Consider the following 15444-nt stretch of genomic DNA (forward strand, 5'->3'; position numbering starts at 1 on the left):
TGGTAATACAGCCTATCATAGTCATATGAAAATTCAGGTTGGGCTTCCATGAAGACCACACACACACTGCTGTATGTGGTGTGTTCCCACAACAATAGATGTACCTCAGCAAACTTCCAACACAATTGTAAAGCAGCAGTCAGGCCATAAACTATTACTCTTCAGACAGCTCGCCCTTGAATGATGCTAGCAGTGGGCAGATCACCAAAGCCAGAATTGAGGAACATGTCTCTATATCCATTAATTGGTGTTCTATTGAGGAGCAGCTTACTGATAAGGCATCACCTGATGATGTCTGCCCCTTAGCACTTTATTTAGAGTCTTGCATACAATGGCTGTTTCATGGAATGTGTTAAGTGTGCTGATAAATTCAGTATAACAGTGAGAATACATTTCCAACCACCAAATAATAGTTTTTCTCTTTCAGAATGATTAGAAGTAAGGATACAAAGTGGTTTAAGGCAGGTTCAGGACAAACTGTTTTAATGTATACATTCTTGTGTGGGTGTGAGGGCTTTGATTGTATTTCAAAATATTGAGGACCGAAATATATACCTACACACAGATCTACTACAAAATATCAAGCACCACAATACTGTTGGGGTAAGCATACATAGGGAAATATAGATATACTATTCTAACTCCACATGTACTTGCCTTCATAATATTTCAGAATGTGTATGCAGGTAGTTTTTTAAAACTAAATATATGATCTCACATGCTTGCTTTAGTGTGTTTATATATACTGTACCTCTCTAGGCTTAAATACATTCTATGCTGGAATTGATTCTAACCTGTAATCTGTCGGTTTTTATTCTATAGGTATTACTTTATGGAACAATGAAACACTTCAGATGGACGTGGGTACCACGCCTCAACCCAAGACTGAATTCCAAATCCTCACATCAGACAGCATTGAAAAAAAGGCCTCCTCTCTCGGTGTTTCAGCATCATTGAAGGCCAGCTTTCTTGGGGGACTGGTTGAAGTAAATGGATCTGCCTCTTATTTAAATGACAAGAAAGCGTCAAAGGAACAGGCGCGGGTGTCGCTCCAGTATTCGACCACTACTATATTTGAACATCTGACTATGAAGCATTTAGGACGGCAAAATGTCTCTTATCCTGATGTGTTTGACCAAGGCACAGCAACACATGTTGTAACTGCTGTACTGTATGGCGCGCAGGCTTTCTTTGTTTTTGACCGTGAATATTCATCATCAGAAAGCATCCAAGATATACAGGGTAACCTTCAAATGATGATAAAAAAGATACCACATATTGCTATCGAGGGGGAGGGCGCTCTCACGATGAGTGATAAAGATATTGAGAATGCTGAAAAGTTTAGTTGTAAATTCTATGGGGACTTTTCTCTCAATAGCAATCCTACTTCTTATCAAGAGGCCATAAAAATCTACTCCACCCTTCCAAAATTACTTGGTGCGAGGGGAGAAAAGGCAGTGCCAGTGAAGGTCTGGTTATATCCACTCAAACAAATGGATTCCAAAGCTGCTCAGGTTGTTCGTGATATCAGCATCCAACTAGTATTTGATGTCCAGGCTGTCTTGGAGAAAATGTCTGAGATTAACATGCAGTGCAATGACCTGCTGAAGCACCCGGCTGCATCAACATTTGCAGAAATCAGAAGTAAAGTCCAGCAATTCCAGGAGCTCTGCATGCAGTATACCCTGGCCTTCCAGAAGCAGCTGGCAGAGACTTTGCCATCCATCCGTGGGGGCGGGAAAGAGGAATGTGCCTTGGTGGACATTCTAACGAGCCAAAGGCAATCACCATTCAACTCTCAGTCTCTGTCATACTTTCTAGATGACAAACTCCAAGAGATGGATTTTGTGAATTCCTACCTTACTCTCCTTAAAGACGTGAGAGTTATAGCCACTGAGAGTGAACTTGACCTCATAATTCTTAATCCCAATACAGAGTATGTGGTGGCATTTACATTCACTTCATTGAAGGATGTGGAACCATTCCTATCAGCTTTGAAAGACTGGCTCCAGGCAGACTTCCTCAAGAAGGCAAATGGTTCAGTAGAACAGAGTAATGTCTACCAGAAAGAGAAAACAAAACAGTGGGTCAGTCAGTCAAATATTTCAAAAACTATGAGGAAATATGCCAAGGCATTCCAAGAATTTTTAATTTTTAATAAGTCTAAGAAAGCCACACAGTTCATTGTGTCATCAGTTTCAGATCAAAGCAATCCTGGGGCTTTCCTTTACCTGTATGAAGCAGGAGATCTTTTGAGTACAAAGTTTGAGCCTCCCTCCAAACCCAACCCACCTCTTACAAATAGAATAACACACAACAGTGTTGAACTCACACTCAGGCCATCAGAGTTTGGACAGGAAGGGATAGAGATGTACACAATACAGTATCGCTCTACAAATGAGGAACACTGGACTGACATAACAACAGAGCAGAAAATTGAGGCATTCACCATAAATGGTCTCCAACCTAATTCCGAATATGAATTCCGCTACTACGCAGAGTGCAAACCTGGACTCAGTGCTGTTAGTGATATCAAGAGAAATGCAAAGACTCTTCCAACAAGTCCACCCGGTACGCCAGCAAGCGTAGCCATCTACCCCAAAGCCATAACTCTCAGATGGAAGGTCCCATCTGTCATCGCAGATGGAGTCACTATCACTGACTATGAGATAGAATACAGAGAAAAGGGAGGTGAGGGGACACCAGAGAAGACAGGGGGGTGGTTAAAAGAAAGGGTGGGGCAGAAGTTTGAGACTTTTACCATTAAAGGCCTTAAACCAAACACATCATACCTATTCCGAGTCTATGCTATCTGCAAAGACGTGGGGGTCAGTGCCTCAAGTGAAAATGTTATCATTATATCAGGCGAGGGACATGGGCCTCGAATCGCACAAATTATACTGAAAGAAAGCACTCAAGTGACAAAGGACGAGCCCTCCATCTATGTGGTGCCAACCGCCTTTAACCCAGATAGAGCTTACAGAAAGCACATAATGGGGAAGCTAAATATGCAGAAAAGTCATAAAGTTATTATGGTCTTGGGAGCCACTGGCTCTGGTAAAACCACACTTGTTAATGGCATGATCAACTTCATTCTGGGAGTGGAATGGAAAGACAACTTCCGGTTCAAGCTGATAGACGAAGTTGTGGATAGAAGTCAGGCCCACAGTCAGACTTCTGAGGTTACTGCCTATGAAATCCATTTTCAGGAAGGATTCCGCATTCCATATTCCCTGACCATTATAGACACTCCCGGATTTGGAGACACTCGAGGCATAGAACAAGACAAAAAGATTACACAAGATATCCGCGAATTCTTCTCTAAACTGGGAGGCCTTGATCATATTGATGCTGTGTGTTGCGTGGTGCAGGCCTCTGCAGCGCGTTTGACACATGCACAAAAATATGTGTTTGATTCTGTGCTCTCCATTTTTGGGAAGGACATAGAAGACAATATCCAGGTCCTGGTCACTTTTGCTGATGGGCAGACACCTCCTGTTCTCGACGCCATCAAGGCGTCAGATGTTCCCTGTCCAAAAGATGATCAGGGCACCCCAATTCACTTTAAGTTCAACAATTCAGCTTTATTTGCCAGCAATGCGGGGTGGGAGGAGGCAAATGCTTTTAATTTCAACGAAATGTTCTGGAAGATGGGACTCATGAGCATGCAGACATTTTTTACATCACTGACCAGTCTTCAGTCAAAGAGCCTACGGTTAACCAAGGAGGTCCTCAAGGAGCGCAGCCAACTGGAAGTTTCTGTGCAGGGCCTGCAGCCGCAAATCAAGGCCGGGCTGATGAAGCTGGAAGAGATAAGGAAGACACAGGAGGCTCTGGAGCAGCACAAGGATGAGATGAAGGCCAATAAAGACTTTGAGTATGAGGTGGAGGCCAGCAAACAGAGAATGGTGAAGATTAAAGAACTCATCACAAATTGTAGCACATGCCATTTCACTTGCCACTATCCCTGTGGCATTCGTGATGATCGTCAGAAAAGTGGGTGTGCTGCAATGTCTAGCGGATATTGTAGAGTTTGTCCTGGAAAGTGCATATGGAACGTTCACTTCAATCAAGAGTATAAATTTGAGTACTATACGGAAAAAGAGACAAAAACCTATGCAAACCTCAAAGCTAAATATGAGAATGCTTCTGGTGAGGTGATGACAGCAGAGAAGGTCTTTGATGAGCTGCTTCTTGAATATGCTGCGGTGGAAAATGCGGTGGTAGACCTCATTGAAAAATCATCGTCAAGCCTCAGACGCCTCCAAGACATTGCATTAAAGCCCAACCCCCTTGCAACTCCAGAATACATCGATCTGATGATCCAGGCGGAGGAGCGGGAGCTGAAGGCAGGGTACAAAGAACGGATTAAATCTCTGTATGTGGTCCGGGAGCAAGCTCTCCTGATCCATAAGATTGCTAATAACCAGGACCTGCTGCCTGAAGAAAGTAGAAAGTACAAATCTATGGAGGAAAGCAAGTCTAAGATTGCGATTTATGCACAGAGCGCAATGGATACGGTAAAATCTTTTTTTTCAGGCAGCATTGAATAGATATTATCAAGGCTTGGCACTGGCAGTGCCAACCATAGGGGCCATGGCTATTAATCTCAAATGTTGAGCTAGTAAAAAAAAGGCGTTATTTTATTTTGCGGTCACTGTTTGTAGAAGTTTTTCCTCTGCCCACACCCTCCCAAGACGCACAATCACTTGGACTGGGGAGAAATGTATCTTTAGCTCTTGACTTGCGGGCTTGTGATTGGAGGAATAAAGGTTCACACGTATACTGATTTAAGAGCCTTCTTTTGTGGTGTACCAATTTTTTTTAAATCCCATAAGATTTTTTTACTCACGGTTATCTAATCTATTAACCAGAACATATCTACTGAATGAGGGCAGGAAAGTACAGAGAGCGGTGAACAAGAGGCTTGATTATACACCTTGGTCTTGATTATACACTTTGGTCTTGATTATACACCTTGGTCTCCAGGTGAAACCACCTTCATCGCTCTGTCTTGCGCTTGATTATACACCTTGGTCTCCAGGTGAAACCACCTTCATCGCTCTGTCTTGCGCTTGATTATACACCTTCGTCTCCAGGTGAAACCACCTTCATCGCTCTGTCTTGTGCTTGCTTATACACCTTGGTCTCCAGGTGAAATCACCTTCATCGCTCTGTCTTGCACTTGATTATACACCTTTGTCTCCAGGTGAAACCACCTTAATTGCTCTGTCTTGCGCTTGATTATACACCTTCGTCTCCCGGTGAAACCACCTTCATCGCTCTGTCTTGCGCTTGATCATACACCTTGGTCTCCAGGTGAAACCACCTTCATCGCTCTGTCTTGCACTTGATTATACACCTTCCTCATTAATTGTGCTTCTATATTGCTATTCGACTTTGTGTGTTTTGTTCTACTTATAGTTTAGCTAAAAGAATTTGGGGCAGGTGCTTAATACCACTCATCTACATAATACAACTATGAATAAATAAGTATCATTTATAGTAAGACAACATAGTTACACATAACAATATTTTAAGAAACTCTAGGGAGGAGGGATTGGAGTAAATTGAGTAGCATTCCAGGCTCATCTCTGAAAAGCTAGACGGCTGGAGCAGAGTCACTCGATTGTGTTGGCCCGACATGTTTCTTCCACTGGTCAGGCTTACTCAATTTGGATATGCTGTTGGCCAGCCTGTCTTTGCTTTACAGGGGAATTTACAAAGATAACAAAAGTAAACATTGGCCATAGAGTACACATATTGGATAAAACCTTGTATGTGCAATTATGAACTCTCCTGCCTCAAAGTATCCCTAATGCAAATGAATAAGAGAATCATCAATAAAAAGTTTCGCATAAATTGAGACATAGTGAGAAAAAGGGCATTATGTATTGTATTGTACAACAGTAGATGTCAACAACACAGCTGTGTTGCAGATATAGGACCAAAGGGACATGGTTGGCGAAAGCAGAGCTTCAGTGGTCTGTTTTGTTACTTGTGGCCAAGAGGTATAAAACACTCATTTTCGATTCCTACTGATCTACAATTGTATTTTCTGGTCGGCCGCCTAGATTCCACCACATGCCCAAAGTACCAATTATCGAACCCTGTCAGAAAATCTCACACCCTTTCATCACTAAACATGTATATATATTAATTAAAAACAAAAAAGATATCTTGCAACCTGATCAACTCCTTCAGTGCTCCCATCTGCCTTTTCCCCTAATAATTTTTTATTATTATTCTTGTAACTGCATCATGTCATTTATATTTGCTTTTTTTATTAATGAATTAATTTTCTGTTTGCTCGCTGCATAAGGATACCAAAATGTATTTAAGTGTAATACAAAGGAATATGTACTTATGTCTCATATTTAAATACCAATGAAAACATAATACATAATAATGCTATTGAATCATCTTCTCATATGATTGATGATAGTTTCCATATTCAGTGTAATAGTTTTGCCTTGTTGTAAGGCATACTTTGAATTACACTGTTACAAACAGAAGCATTTGCAAAGCCAATAGGTGTCATCTAGACCGCAACCTTGCATTATCCTCGACAGCAAACTTTCAGTGAAATGTCAGGTCATGGCCGTCACCTCAGCCTGCTTCTGCACGCTCTGCGTACTCTGCAAAATCTTTATGTGGCTCCCATCAGCACCAGGAAGATGGTAACCCATGCCCACATTACCGGCCGACTGGACTCCAGTAACACACTCTTTGCAGGCACCACAACCAAACTCATGCAAAGACTCCAAAAGATTCAGAACTCAGCTGCTAGACTGATTCTCAGTCTGCCCAAGAGAACCCACATCACACAGCCCCTGAAGCACCTGCACTGGCTTCCGGTCCAGAATAGATGCCCTTTTCAAGGTCCTGACCCACGCCTACAAAGCCCTCTATAACCAAGGACCTGCATACATGAACCACTGCCTGCATTTCCTACGAACGCCCAGGAACCTCTGCTCCGCACACCTCGCCTTTGCACAGATCCCTCATATACGCTGCTGCCATGTCAGAGGATGTTCCTTCTCGCATCTCGCTGCCAAAGCCTGAAACACTCTCCACCTCTGGACCGCGCCCTCACTGACCTACATCAGGAAGGGTCTTAAGACCTGGCTCTTCGACTGAAACATGCAACAAGTGTCTGGATACCCTCTAGGGTGACAAGACGCGCTCTACAAGTATGACCTGATTGATTGATCAATGCACTGTATTGTAATTGCAGTATCTAGCACTTACGACCCAAGATAATGCACTGAAGCACATTAAGCCAGGTGACATGGTTCAGAACCCAAAGTTAATAGTTAATCTATTGTTTATTGTTTGCTATTAGGATTAGTCTTGCACTCTTCTCAAGGAATGCCTTCTTTGAGTTTATTCCCCTTGCCATATGGTAAATTAAATTGCTAGGATTTAGAAGGGGTATGAGAGCTCAAGCAGATGTTCGGTGAGGTTGTTGGATGTGCAAGAGAACAATAGCTAATATTAAGGTGCAGGATAATACCTCGCAAAGAAGGAGAGGCTGTGGTTTTTGTAACAAAGAATGAACTGTTTGAAGGAATATAATAATAGGGATTAAAGATAACATGCATGCAACTTAAAGTAGGCTGTACTCGAAGAGAGGAGACATGCCGTGGATGGAAAGTAAGGAGCAGGTTGTTTGAAAGAAAAAGGAGAGGCAACAAGCGGAAATTTCAAGTCAAGATCACATTTTCATTCAGGGTTTGAGGTATATAGATGAGACCTTTTGAGATAAAAGCAATCTAAGAATGCAAAACTGTAAAAATAAACATTATTTTCATGTGCTAAAATCAGGCCAACAGTCTGTCTGCTGCTAGGTATGACTAGACCACGGCTTTAACAAGGCAGCCGATCAGCTCAGGAGTTGGAAGTGTAAAGTAATGGCTGGATGCATATATAGGGAAATACCAAGTCCTTTAGTCTGTGTTCAAAGGACCAGTAACCTTAAGATAATAGCAACGTGGCGGAAGGTACAGGGTTAATAATGCAGGCATCAAAAAGGAGATTCTCCAAATGCTGGAGCAGATGTCTTCTGATGTTGGCCTTTGAAGTTTGTCTCAAAGTTATAATTAGAAAAGCATAGTGTAATCCATTTTGGATGCTTTATATTTAACATTGCCCATGATGAGGACGAGAATAGGCTCCCCATACAATAGAAGTTCATTGCATGAATTCGTGAGAGTGGAGACCCAATCATTGAAGTGAGGAGGATGAAGACAGGATTAGCTTCAGAAATTCAATGGAGACTTTGCTAAAAAGGGGCTGCAGATTAGTTCTTACTGAAAAGTATCTTTTGGTGGATGGTAGGGGTGACGGTGGGGCTGTAGTTTATGTTGTTCAACAAACTAAAGACATAACTTAAATGTATTGCATGGATCTGTGCAATTTTGCTAGTTTGTATCTACGGTAACAAGTGCAGTGAATTTGCTAAAGGCTTGCATGTGCTAATGCTTAGGACACACAGCCCAATAACATGAGTACTTTTTTCCTGCAAATGTATCAGATTCCAACTATGTATTAGGTGAATTCAAATAAATGTGACACAAAACCACACAGAGAGGCAACATATTAGTTTATATTGAAACTGGAATAAAAGGAATATCACATAACTGTACAGCACTGTTGTTGGAAAATGGGTTATTAGTAGTGGTAAATATGCATCTACCACGGGCAAAAATGCCACTAACACAGTCTAGGGCTCAGTACAGTTCTCAGTAAGTTATTCCCACGCTCAACCCTGGGTAGCTTAAATTTGGAGACAGGTTTGTAAAGCATTTAAAAACACCAATTCAGTAAATAATTAAGGTAAAACACAAGATAAAAATCCAACACCAATTTATAAAAATAGGAAATATGTGTATCTTTAACCCCTTCGCTGCTAGGCCTTTTCCCCCCTCTGCTAAGCCTTTTTTTTTGGCTATTTGGGGTAGTGCGTGCTTAGGCCCCTGTAACTTTTTGACCACATAAGGTATCCACGCCAAATTTGTGTATTTTTCTTCCAACATTATTGGGATTCTAAAGGTACCCAGGGTTTGTGGATTCCCCTGGAGGGGTCCCAGAAATCAGCCAAAATACAGCAACATTTTGTATTTTTGGAAAAAATGGGAAAAAGGGCTGCAAATGAAAGCGTCTGGGTCTTTCCCTGCAAATGGTATCAAAAAAGGGTTTGTGGGGCTGAAATCACCATTTTCCCAGCTTTTAGGGAATGACAGACTTTTGTTGAAAAACAAACATTTTTTACACAGTTTTGGCATTTTTCTGGGACATAGCCTATTTCTGCTATTTTTTGTGCTTTCACCCTCCTTCCAGTTAATGGTAGAAATGGGTATGAAAGCAATAATGAATCCAGGAAAGCTATACATTTTAGAAAAGTAGACAAAATTCTGAAGTCAGCAAGGGGTCATTTGTGTAGATCCTTCAAGGTTTCTATAGAAACTAACAGTTAAATATAGGAAACATTTAAAATCAGTTGAAAAAAACAGCCTTTTGTGTCAACGTTTTTACCTGTAACTTCTTCTAATTATGACAACTCTTTGAAAGCAATATACCGTTACATCCGCTAAACCTTTCTGGTTGTGGGGATATATAGGACTTGTAGGTTCACCAAGAACCTGACGAACCCAGAGTAAAAAACTGAGCAGCAATTTACAATGGCTTTTTATTATGTACCTGGTATATAACAATTATTGTGGGAAAATGTATACATGGAAAAATCGGTATGAAAGACACCGATGTAATTCTGAAATGGGAACAAATTATAGAGTTTAGAAACAGCAGATATTTGCACATTTTCAAAATTGGGAATACTCATACTAGCTTGAGAAATATCGGACATTTTTCAAAATGACTTCTTTTTTATACAATGTCTTTCATTTGGAAGGCAGAAATGCATCAAAAGTCAATAGGTATTTACAGTTGCTTTACAAATATGAATTACCCTAAGTCTCCTGATAAAAATGGTTCCTCACTTGTGTGGGTAAGCATAGTGCCCACGACAGGAAATGGCTCAAAACCCAACGTGAGCACACCACATTTTCACAATGAAAAATTACCCTTTTTTTGCAAAGTGCCTAGCTGTAGTTTTTGAACCCTAGCTCTGCTGGCACCTAGGGAAACCTCACAAAACTATAAATTCTGAAAACTAGACACCCAGGGGAATCCAGGATGGGGTGACTTGACTGCCTCCCATCAGGTTCTGCTACCCAGAATCCCTTGCAAACCTAAAAAATTGTCAAAAAATACACATTTTCCCACAATTATGTGATGGAAAGTTCTGGAATCTGCGTGGATCCACAAATTTCCACCCACCACGCGTTCCCCAAAGTCTTCCAAGAAAAATGGTACCTCACTTGTGTGGGTCGGCCTAGTGCCCGCGACAGGAAACGGCGCAAAAGGCAACGTGGACACACCTCAATTTCGCAGTGAAAAATGACCCTTTTTTGGTAAAGTGCCTAGCTGTAGTTTTTTAACCACAGCTCTGCTAGCACCTAGGGAAACCTAGCAAACCTATACATGTTTGAAAACTAGACACCCAGGGGAATACAGGATGGGGTGACTTGACTGCCTCCCACCAGGTTCTGTTACTCAGAATCCCTTGCAAACCTAAACAACTGTCCAAAAAACACATTTTCCCCACATTTCTGTGGTGGAAAGTTCTGGAATCTGCGTGGATACACAAATTTCCACCCCCCGCATTCCCCAAAGTCTTCCAAGAAAAATGGTACCTCGCTTGTGTGGGTCGGCCTAGTGCCCGCGACAGGAAACGGCACAAAACGCAACGTGGTCACACCTCAATTTCGCAGTAAAAAATAACCCTTTTTTGGCAAAGTGCCTAGCTGTAGTTTTTTAACCCTAGCTCTGCTGACACCTAGGGAAACCTAGCAAACCTATACAATTTTGAAAACTAGACACCCAGGGGAATACAGGATGGGGTGACTTGACTGCCTCCCACCAGGTTCTGTTACCCAGAATCCCTTGCAAATCTAAACAATTGTAAAAAAAAAACATATTTTGCCCACATTTCTGGGGTGGAAAGTTCAGGAATACACGTGGATCCACAAATTTCCACCCACCCCGTGTTCCCCAAAGTCTTCTGAGAAAAATGGTACCTCACTTGTTTGGGCAGGCCTAGTGGTTCCTAGGGAGACCTACCAAACCCACACATTTCTGAAAATTAGACACCCAGGGGATTCCAGGGAGGTATGGCTTGCGTGGATCCCCCAACGTTTCTTTACCCAGAATCCCCTGCAAACCTCAATTTTAGTTGAAAAATCCACTTTTTTCACACATTTTTGTGTGGGAAAGTTGTTTCATCACCGGGCTGACACACATTTCCTACCACCCAGCATTCCCCCAGGTCTCCCGATTAAAACGGTGCCTCACACATGTGGGAGGCCCAACTACCCGCGACAGGCAAGGGCACAGAACATAGTGAGGCAACATCAAAATTGCCTATCACCAAACAACCTGGTTTTGCAAGGGGGGGTCACCTGGGTTTTTGGCCCTGTGCTCGGCAGCCATCTAGGGAAACCTACCAAACCCACACATTTCTGAAAACTAGACACCCGGGGGCTTTCACCGAGGTATGGCTTGCATGGATCCCCCAAAGTTTCCTTACCCAGAATCCCCTGCAAACCTCAATTTTAGCTGAAAAATCCACTTTTTTCACACAATATTGTGTTGGGAAGTTGTGGCATCACAGGGCTGACACAAATTTCCTACCACCCAGCATTGCCCCGGGTCTCCCGATAAAAACGGTGCTTCACTCGTGTGGGAGGCCCAAGTACCCGCGACAGGCAAGGGCCCAAAATGTATTGAGGCGACCTCAAAATTGCCAATCACCAAACAACCTGGTTTTGCAAGGGGGGTCACCTGGGTTTTTGGCCCCGTGCTCGGCAGCCATCTAGGGAAACCTACCAAACCCACACGTTTCTGAAAACTAGATACCCGGGGGCTTTCAGGGAGGTATGGCTTGCACGGATCCCCCAATGATTTCTTACCCAGAATCCCCTGCAAACATCAGTTTTAGCTGAAAGAATCACTTTTTTCACAAATTTTTGTGTGGGAAAGTTGTGGCATCACCGGGCTGACACAAATTTCCTACCAACCAGCGTTCCCCCGGGTCTCCCAATAAAAACAGTGCCTCACTTGTGTGGGAGGTCCAAGTACCTGCGACAGCCAAGGGCCCATAACGTATTGAGGTGACATCAAAATTGCCTATCACCAAACAACCTGGTTTTTGCCCCCGGGGGTGCATATTGGGGGCAAATGCGCCCATCAGCCCCCCAGGAGGGGCAGAAAGCCTACTAGATGCCAGGGATTTTTTTGAGCAAATTTTAATTAGGGTGGGGCGTGCCAAAAATGGGCATGACAATGCTCCCACCTTAATAAAAATGTTAACAAAAAAATCCCTGGAGTATTGTGGGCTTTTTGCCCCCCCGGGGGTGCTGATTTGGGCTACTGCCCCATCTGCTCCCCGGGGGGAAGGAAGGCTGCAATTTTTGCAGGGGAGGGGGTGGGGAAATGGGCATGCCCGTTTTGGGCTGCCCCACTCGATTTCAAATTTGCCCCACAAAAACCGGGGATTTGTTTCAGAAAATTTTCCCCTAAAAAAACCCTGGCATCTAGTGGCCTTTTTGGCCCCCCCGGAAGGGGCAAATTGGGGATACTGCCCCATCTGCTCCCCAGGGGGGGCAGAAAGGCTGCAATTTTTGCAGGGGAGGGTGTGGGCGCATGGGCATGCCCGTTTTGGGCAGCCCCACCCTAATTTAAATTTGCCCTTAAGAAAAACTGGCGTCTAGTGGGCTTTTGCCCCCCCCCAGCGGGGAAGATTGGGGGCTAATGCCCCCGTCTGCCCCCTGGGGGGGCTAAAAGTCCACAAGATGCCAGGGAGTTTTTGGGGCAAATTTTAATTAGGTGGGGGCTGCCCAAAAAGGGCATGCCAATACCCCCACCCCCTCCCTTGCAAAAATTGCAGCCTTTCTTCCCCCCCGGGGAGCAGATGGTGCAGTAGCCCTAATTAAAATTTGCCCAAAAAATCCCTAGCGTCTACTGGGCTTTTTGTGCCCCCAGAGGGCAGAAATGCTGTAATTTTTGTTGGGGAGCGGTGAGAGCATTGGCATGCCCATTTTGGGCAGCCACCACCCTAATTCAGATTTGCCCCAAAATATCCCTGTCGTCTAGTGTGCTTTTTGCCCCACTGGGGGGGGCATATGACCAATCTGCCCCCCGGGGGGGCGAAAAGACTGTAATGGTGGTGGGGGGTGGGGGTATTGGCATGCCCATTTCGGGCAGCCCCCACCCTAAAAAAAACACACAACTCCCTTGTGTTTAGTGGGCTTTCTGACACCGGGGGGCAGATTTGGGGCTACTGTCCCATCTGCCCCCCAGGGGGGGCAGAAAGACTGCATTTAGCCAATTTATGTATGGGGGAGTGAAGGCCCTTGCCCAAGGGGCCACTCCCCCCTCCCTGGTGTCTAGTGGGTGGATCCTTGCTTGGGGATCACCCTCCTGGGGCGATCCCCTAGCAGGGATCCTCTGGGGAGGGGTACCATTGGAAAGGAGTGATTCTCCCCTTTCCAATGATACCTCTCCCGTCTTTCTACGTGCCTGGGGGACTGAGATAGTCCCCTGAGCATATAGAAAGTAAAACTGAAATGAGCCTAAAGGTTCATTTCAGTTTCGGTTTCTGTGCAATGAAGGCAGCGAGAGGTGCGCGCTGATCTTCATTGCTCAGAAACCAGGGAGGGGCCTCGGGAGCTTCCCCAGCTCCCAAGGTCAAAGGGATTAAATAGAAATCCCTCTGCTGTCTGCAGCAGAGGGATTTCATGCCCCTGGCCTCATGGCGGAATGGTTCCATCATGAGCACAGGGGCACAGATGCTCATGATGGAACCATTCCGTCATGAGCATCAAAGGGGTTAAAATGACACCAATACAACAAAAATACAATCTAGGGAACCGGAAATATGAATTTATAAAGATTGACCTCTATGTAGTGTCTAAAAACCTATAGCGCCACTCTGGGGCTTCTGGTCATGCTTGACCGGGACAAAGTCAAAGGTTCAGGCCGACCCTGATGCAGCCCTGCTCGGATACCTCTCGCTGTAGGCCTCAGTCAAAATATTACCTTGGGACTTGGAAACTTTTCCGGAGCTTTTTCTGCCGGGGTCCCTTAATGCTCTTCACCAGTCCAGATATGGTGAAGGTTCGCCAGCTTCCTTTTCAGGGTCTCATGGCCAAACTCTGGAAGTCGGACCGCAAGAGATTTTCAGCGGGATGAACCAGCAGGTCAGGCTGGCTTGTGGTTGAAGGTGGCCAGCTTGGCTCTCACGGTTGAGTCAGTCCCGTTATGAAGCTTTTTTTCCAAAGTTGCTATAAACTTCTCCAAACTTCTAGAACTTCTTTCTGAAGTTCCAAAACGTCCAAAACACAATCCAAGTGTTTGGAATCTCCAAGGTGGTCCTTGAAAGTTTGGGACCACAATTCCCACAATGCACCTGGATAAAAACATTACAAATCCACTGGACATACTCCAGGAAGGGGGTTCTTGATGGTGATGGTCCAGGTGAGCTCTGTTATCCTGTAGCTCGCAGGGAGTCAACTCTTTACTCCTCTTGTAGCAAGGTGCATCTAAAGGGCTGCAGATCGAGATAACGCAGCAGGTGCAGTAAGTCAGAATGCAGGGCCTGATGGTGCAAATCATGTTTTCAGCTTGCCAATCCTTTTTTTTCTGTTAGTTCCGAGCAGCAGATCTGAGATGCTTTCCTCCTCTCACATATTTATGCAGTGTTCTCTGGGGTCAAGCAGGAGATCAATCAAGTCCACTGAGGGGCAGGGCAACAGCAGAGAGCATGTCCACTTCCTCTAAAGTGTGCCATACTCCTTTCCCAGAAAGCACTATTCCTCCAAAATTCACTATGGCTGAAATCTCAGCAGAGGAGCAAGAGCTAGTTAAACCAACCTCCAGTATGGCTCATTTCCATAGCTCTCCTCCCCTTACCATCTGCAAATTCCTGCCATAAGAGTGCCATCTGGCTGGGTCAGAGGGGTTGAAGGGTAGATGGACCTGGCCTTCCCTACCTGTCCTATTTCCCCTTTGAAGCATCGTGTTTTGCGACCCCTCCACCCTGCTCTGGCAGGTTCAATGACAAAATATTGAAGTAAAAAATGTAGATGTTAAAAATATAGATTAAAAAACATAGAATGCAAAAATATTGACTCCCTATACTTAAAACAGCTAAGTACAAAAATATCTAAAATACAATAATAAATATTAAAAGTAATAAATAAAATTAATTTAAAGAAAATAAAGTAGATTTAATATACATATTAACAAGCATAACAAATAAACTTAATAAAAAAATAAACGCACAGATATAATTATTTAAAAAAAAATATATATATATATATA

At 43.8% G+C, this 15444-nt stretch overlaps 1 protein-coding gene across 1 annotated transcript in view; it reads left to right on the forward strand.

Annotated features, from left to right (window-relative positions):
• LOC146806291 (uncharacterized) overlaps positions 1 to 4789 on the forward strand; it is a 131622-nt gene extending 126833 nt beyond the window's left edge. The window contains exon 3 of the mRNA XM_085620623.1: positions 823 to 4789. Coding sequence (XP_085476749.1) covers positions 823 to 4553 — 3731 coding nt within the window. The 3' untranslated portion in view covers positions 4554 to 4789. The remainder of the gene's footprint in view (positions 1 to 822) is intronic.
• Positions 4790 to 15444: the final 10655 nt, after the last annotated feature.

The sequence above is a fragment of the Triturus cristatus genome, chromosome 8, assembly GCF_964204655.1.
Source record: "Triturus cristatus chromosome 8, aTriCri1.1, whole genome shotgun sequence".
NCBI lineage: Eukaryota > Metazoa > Chordata > Amphibia > Caudata > Salamandridae > Triturus > Triturus cristatus.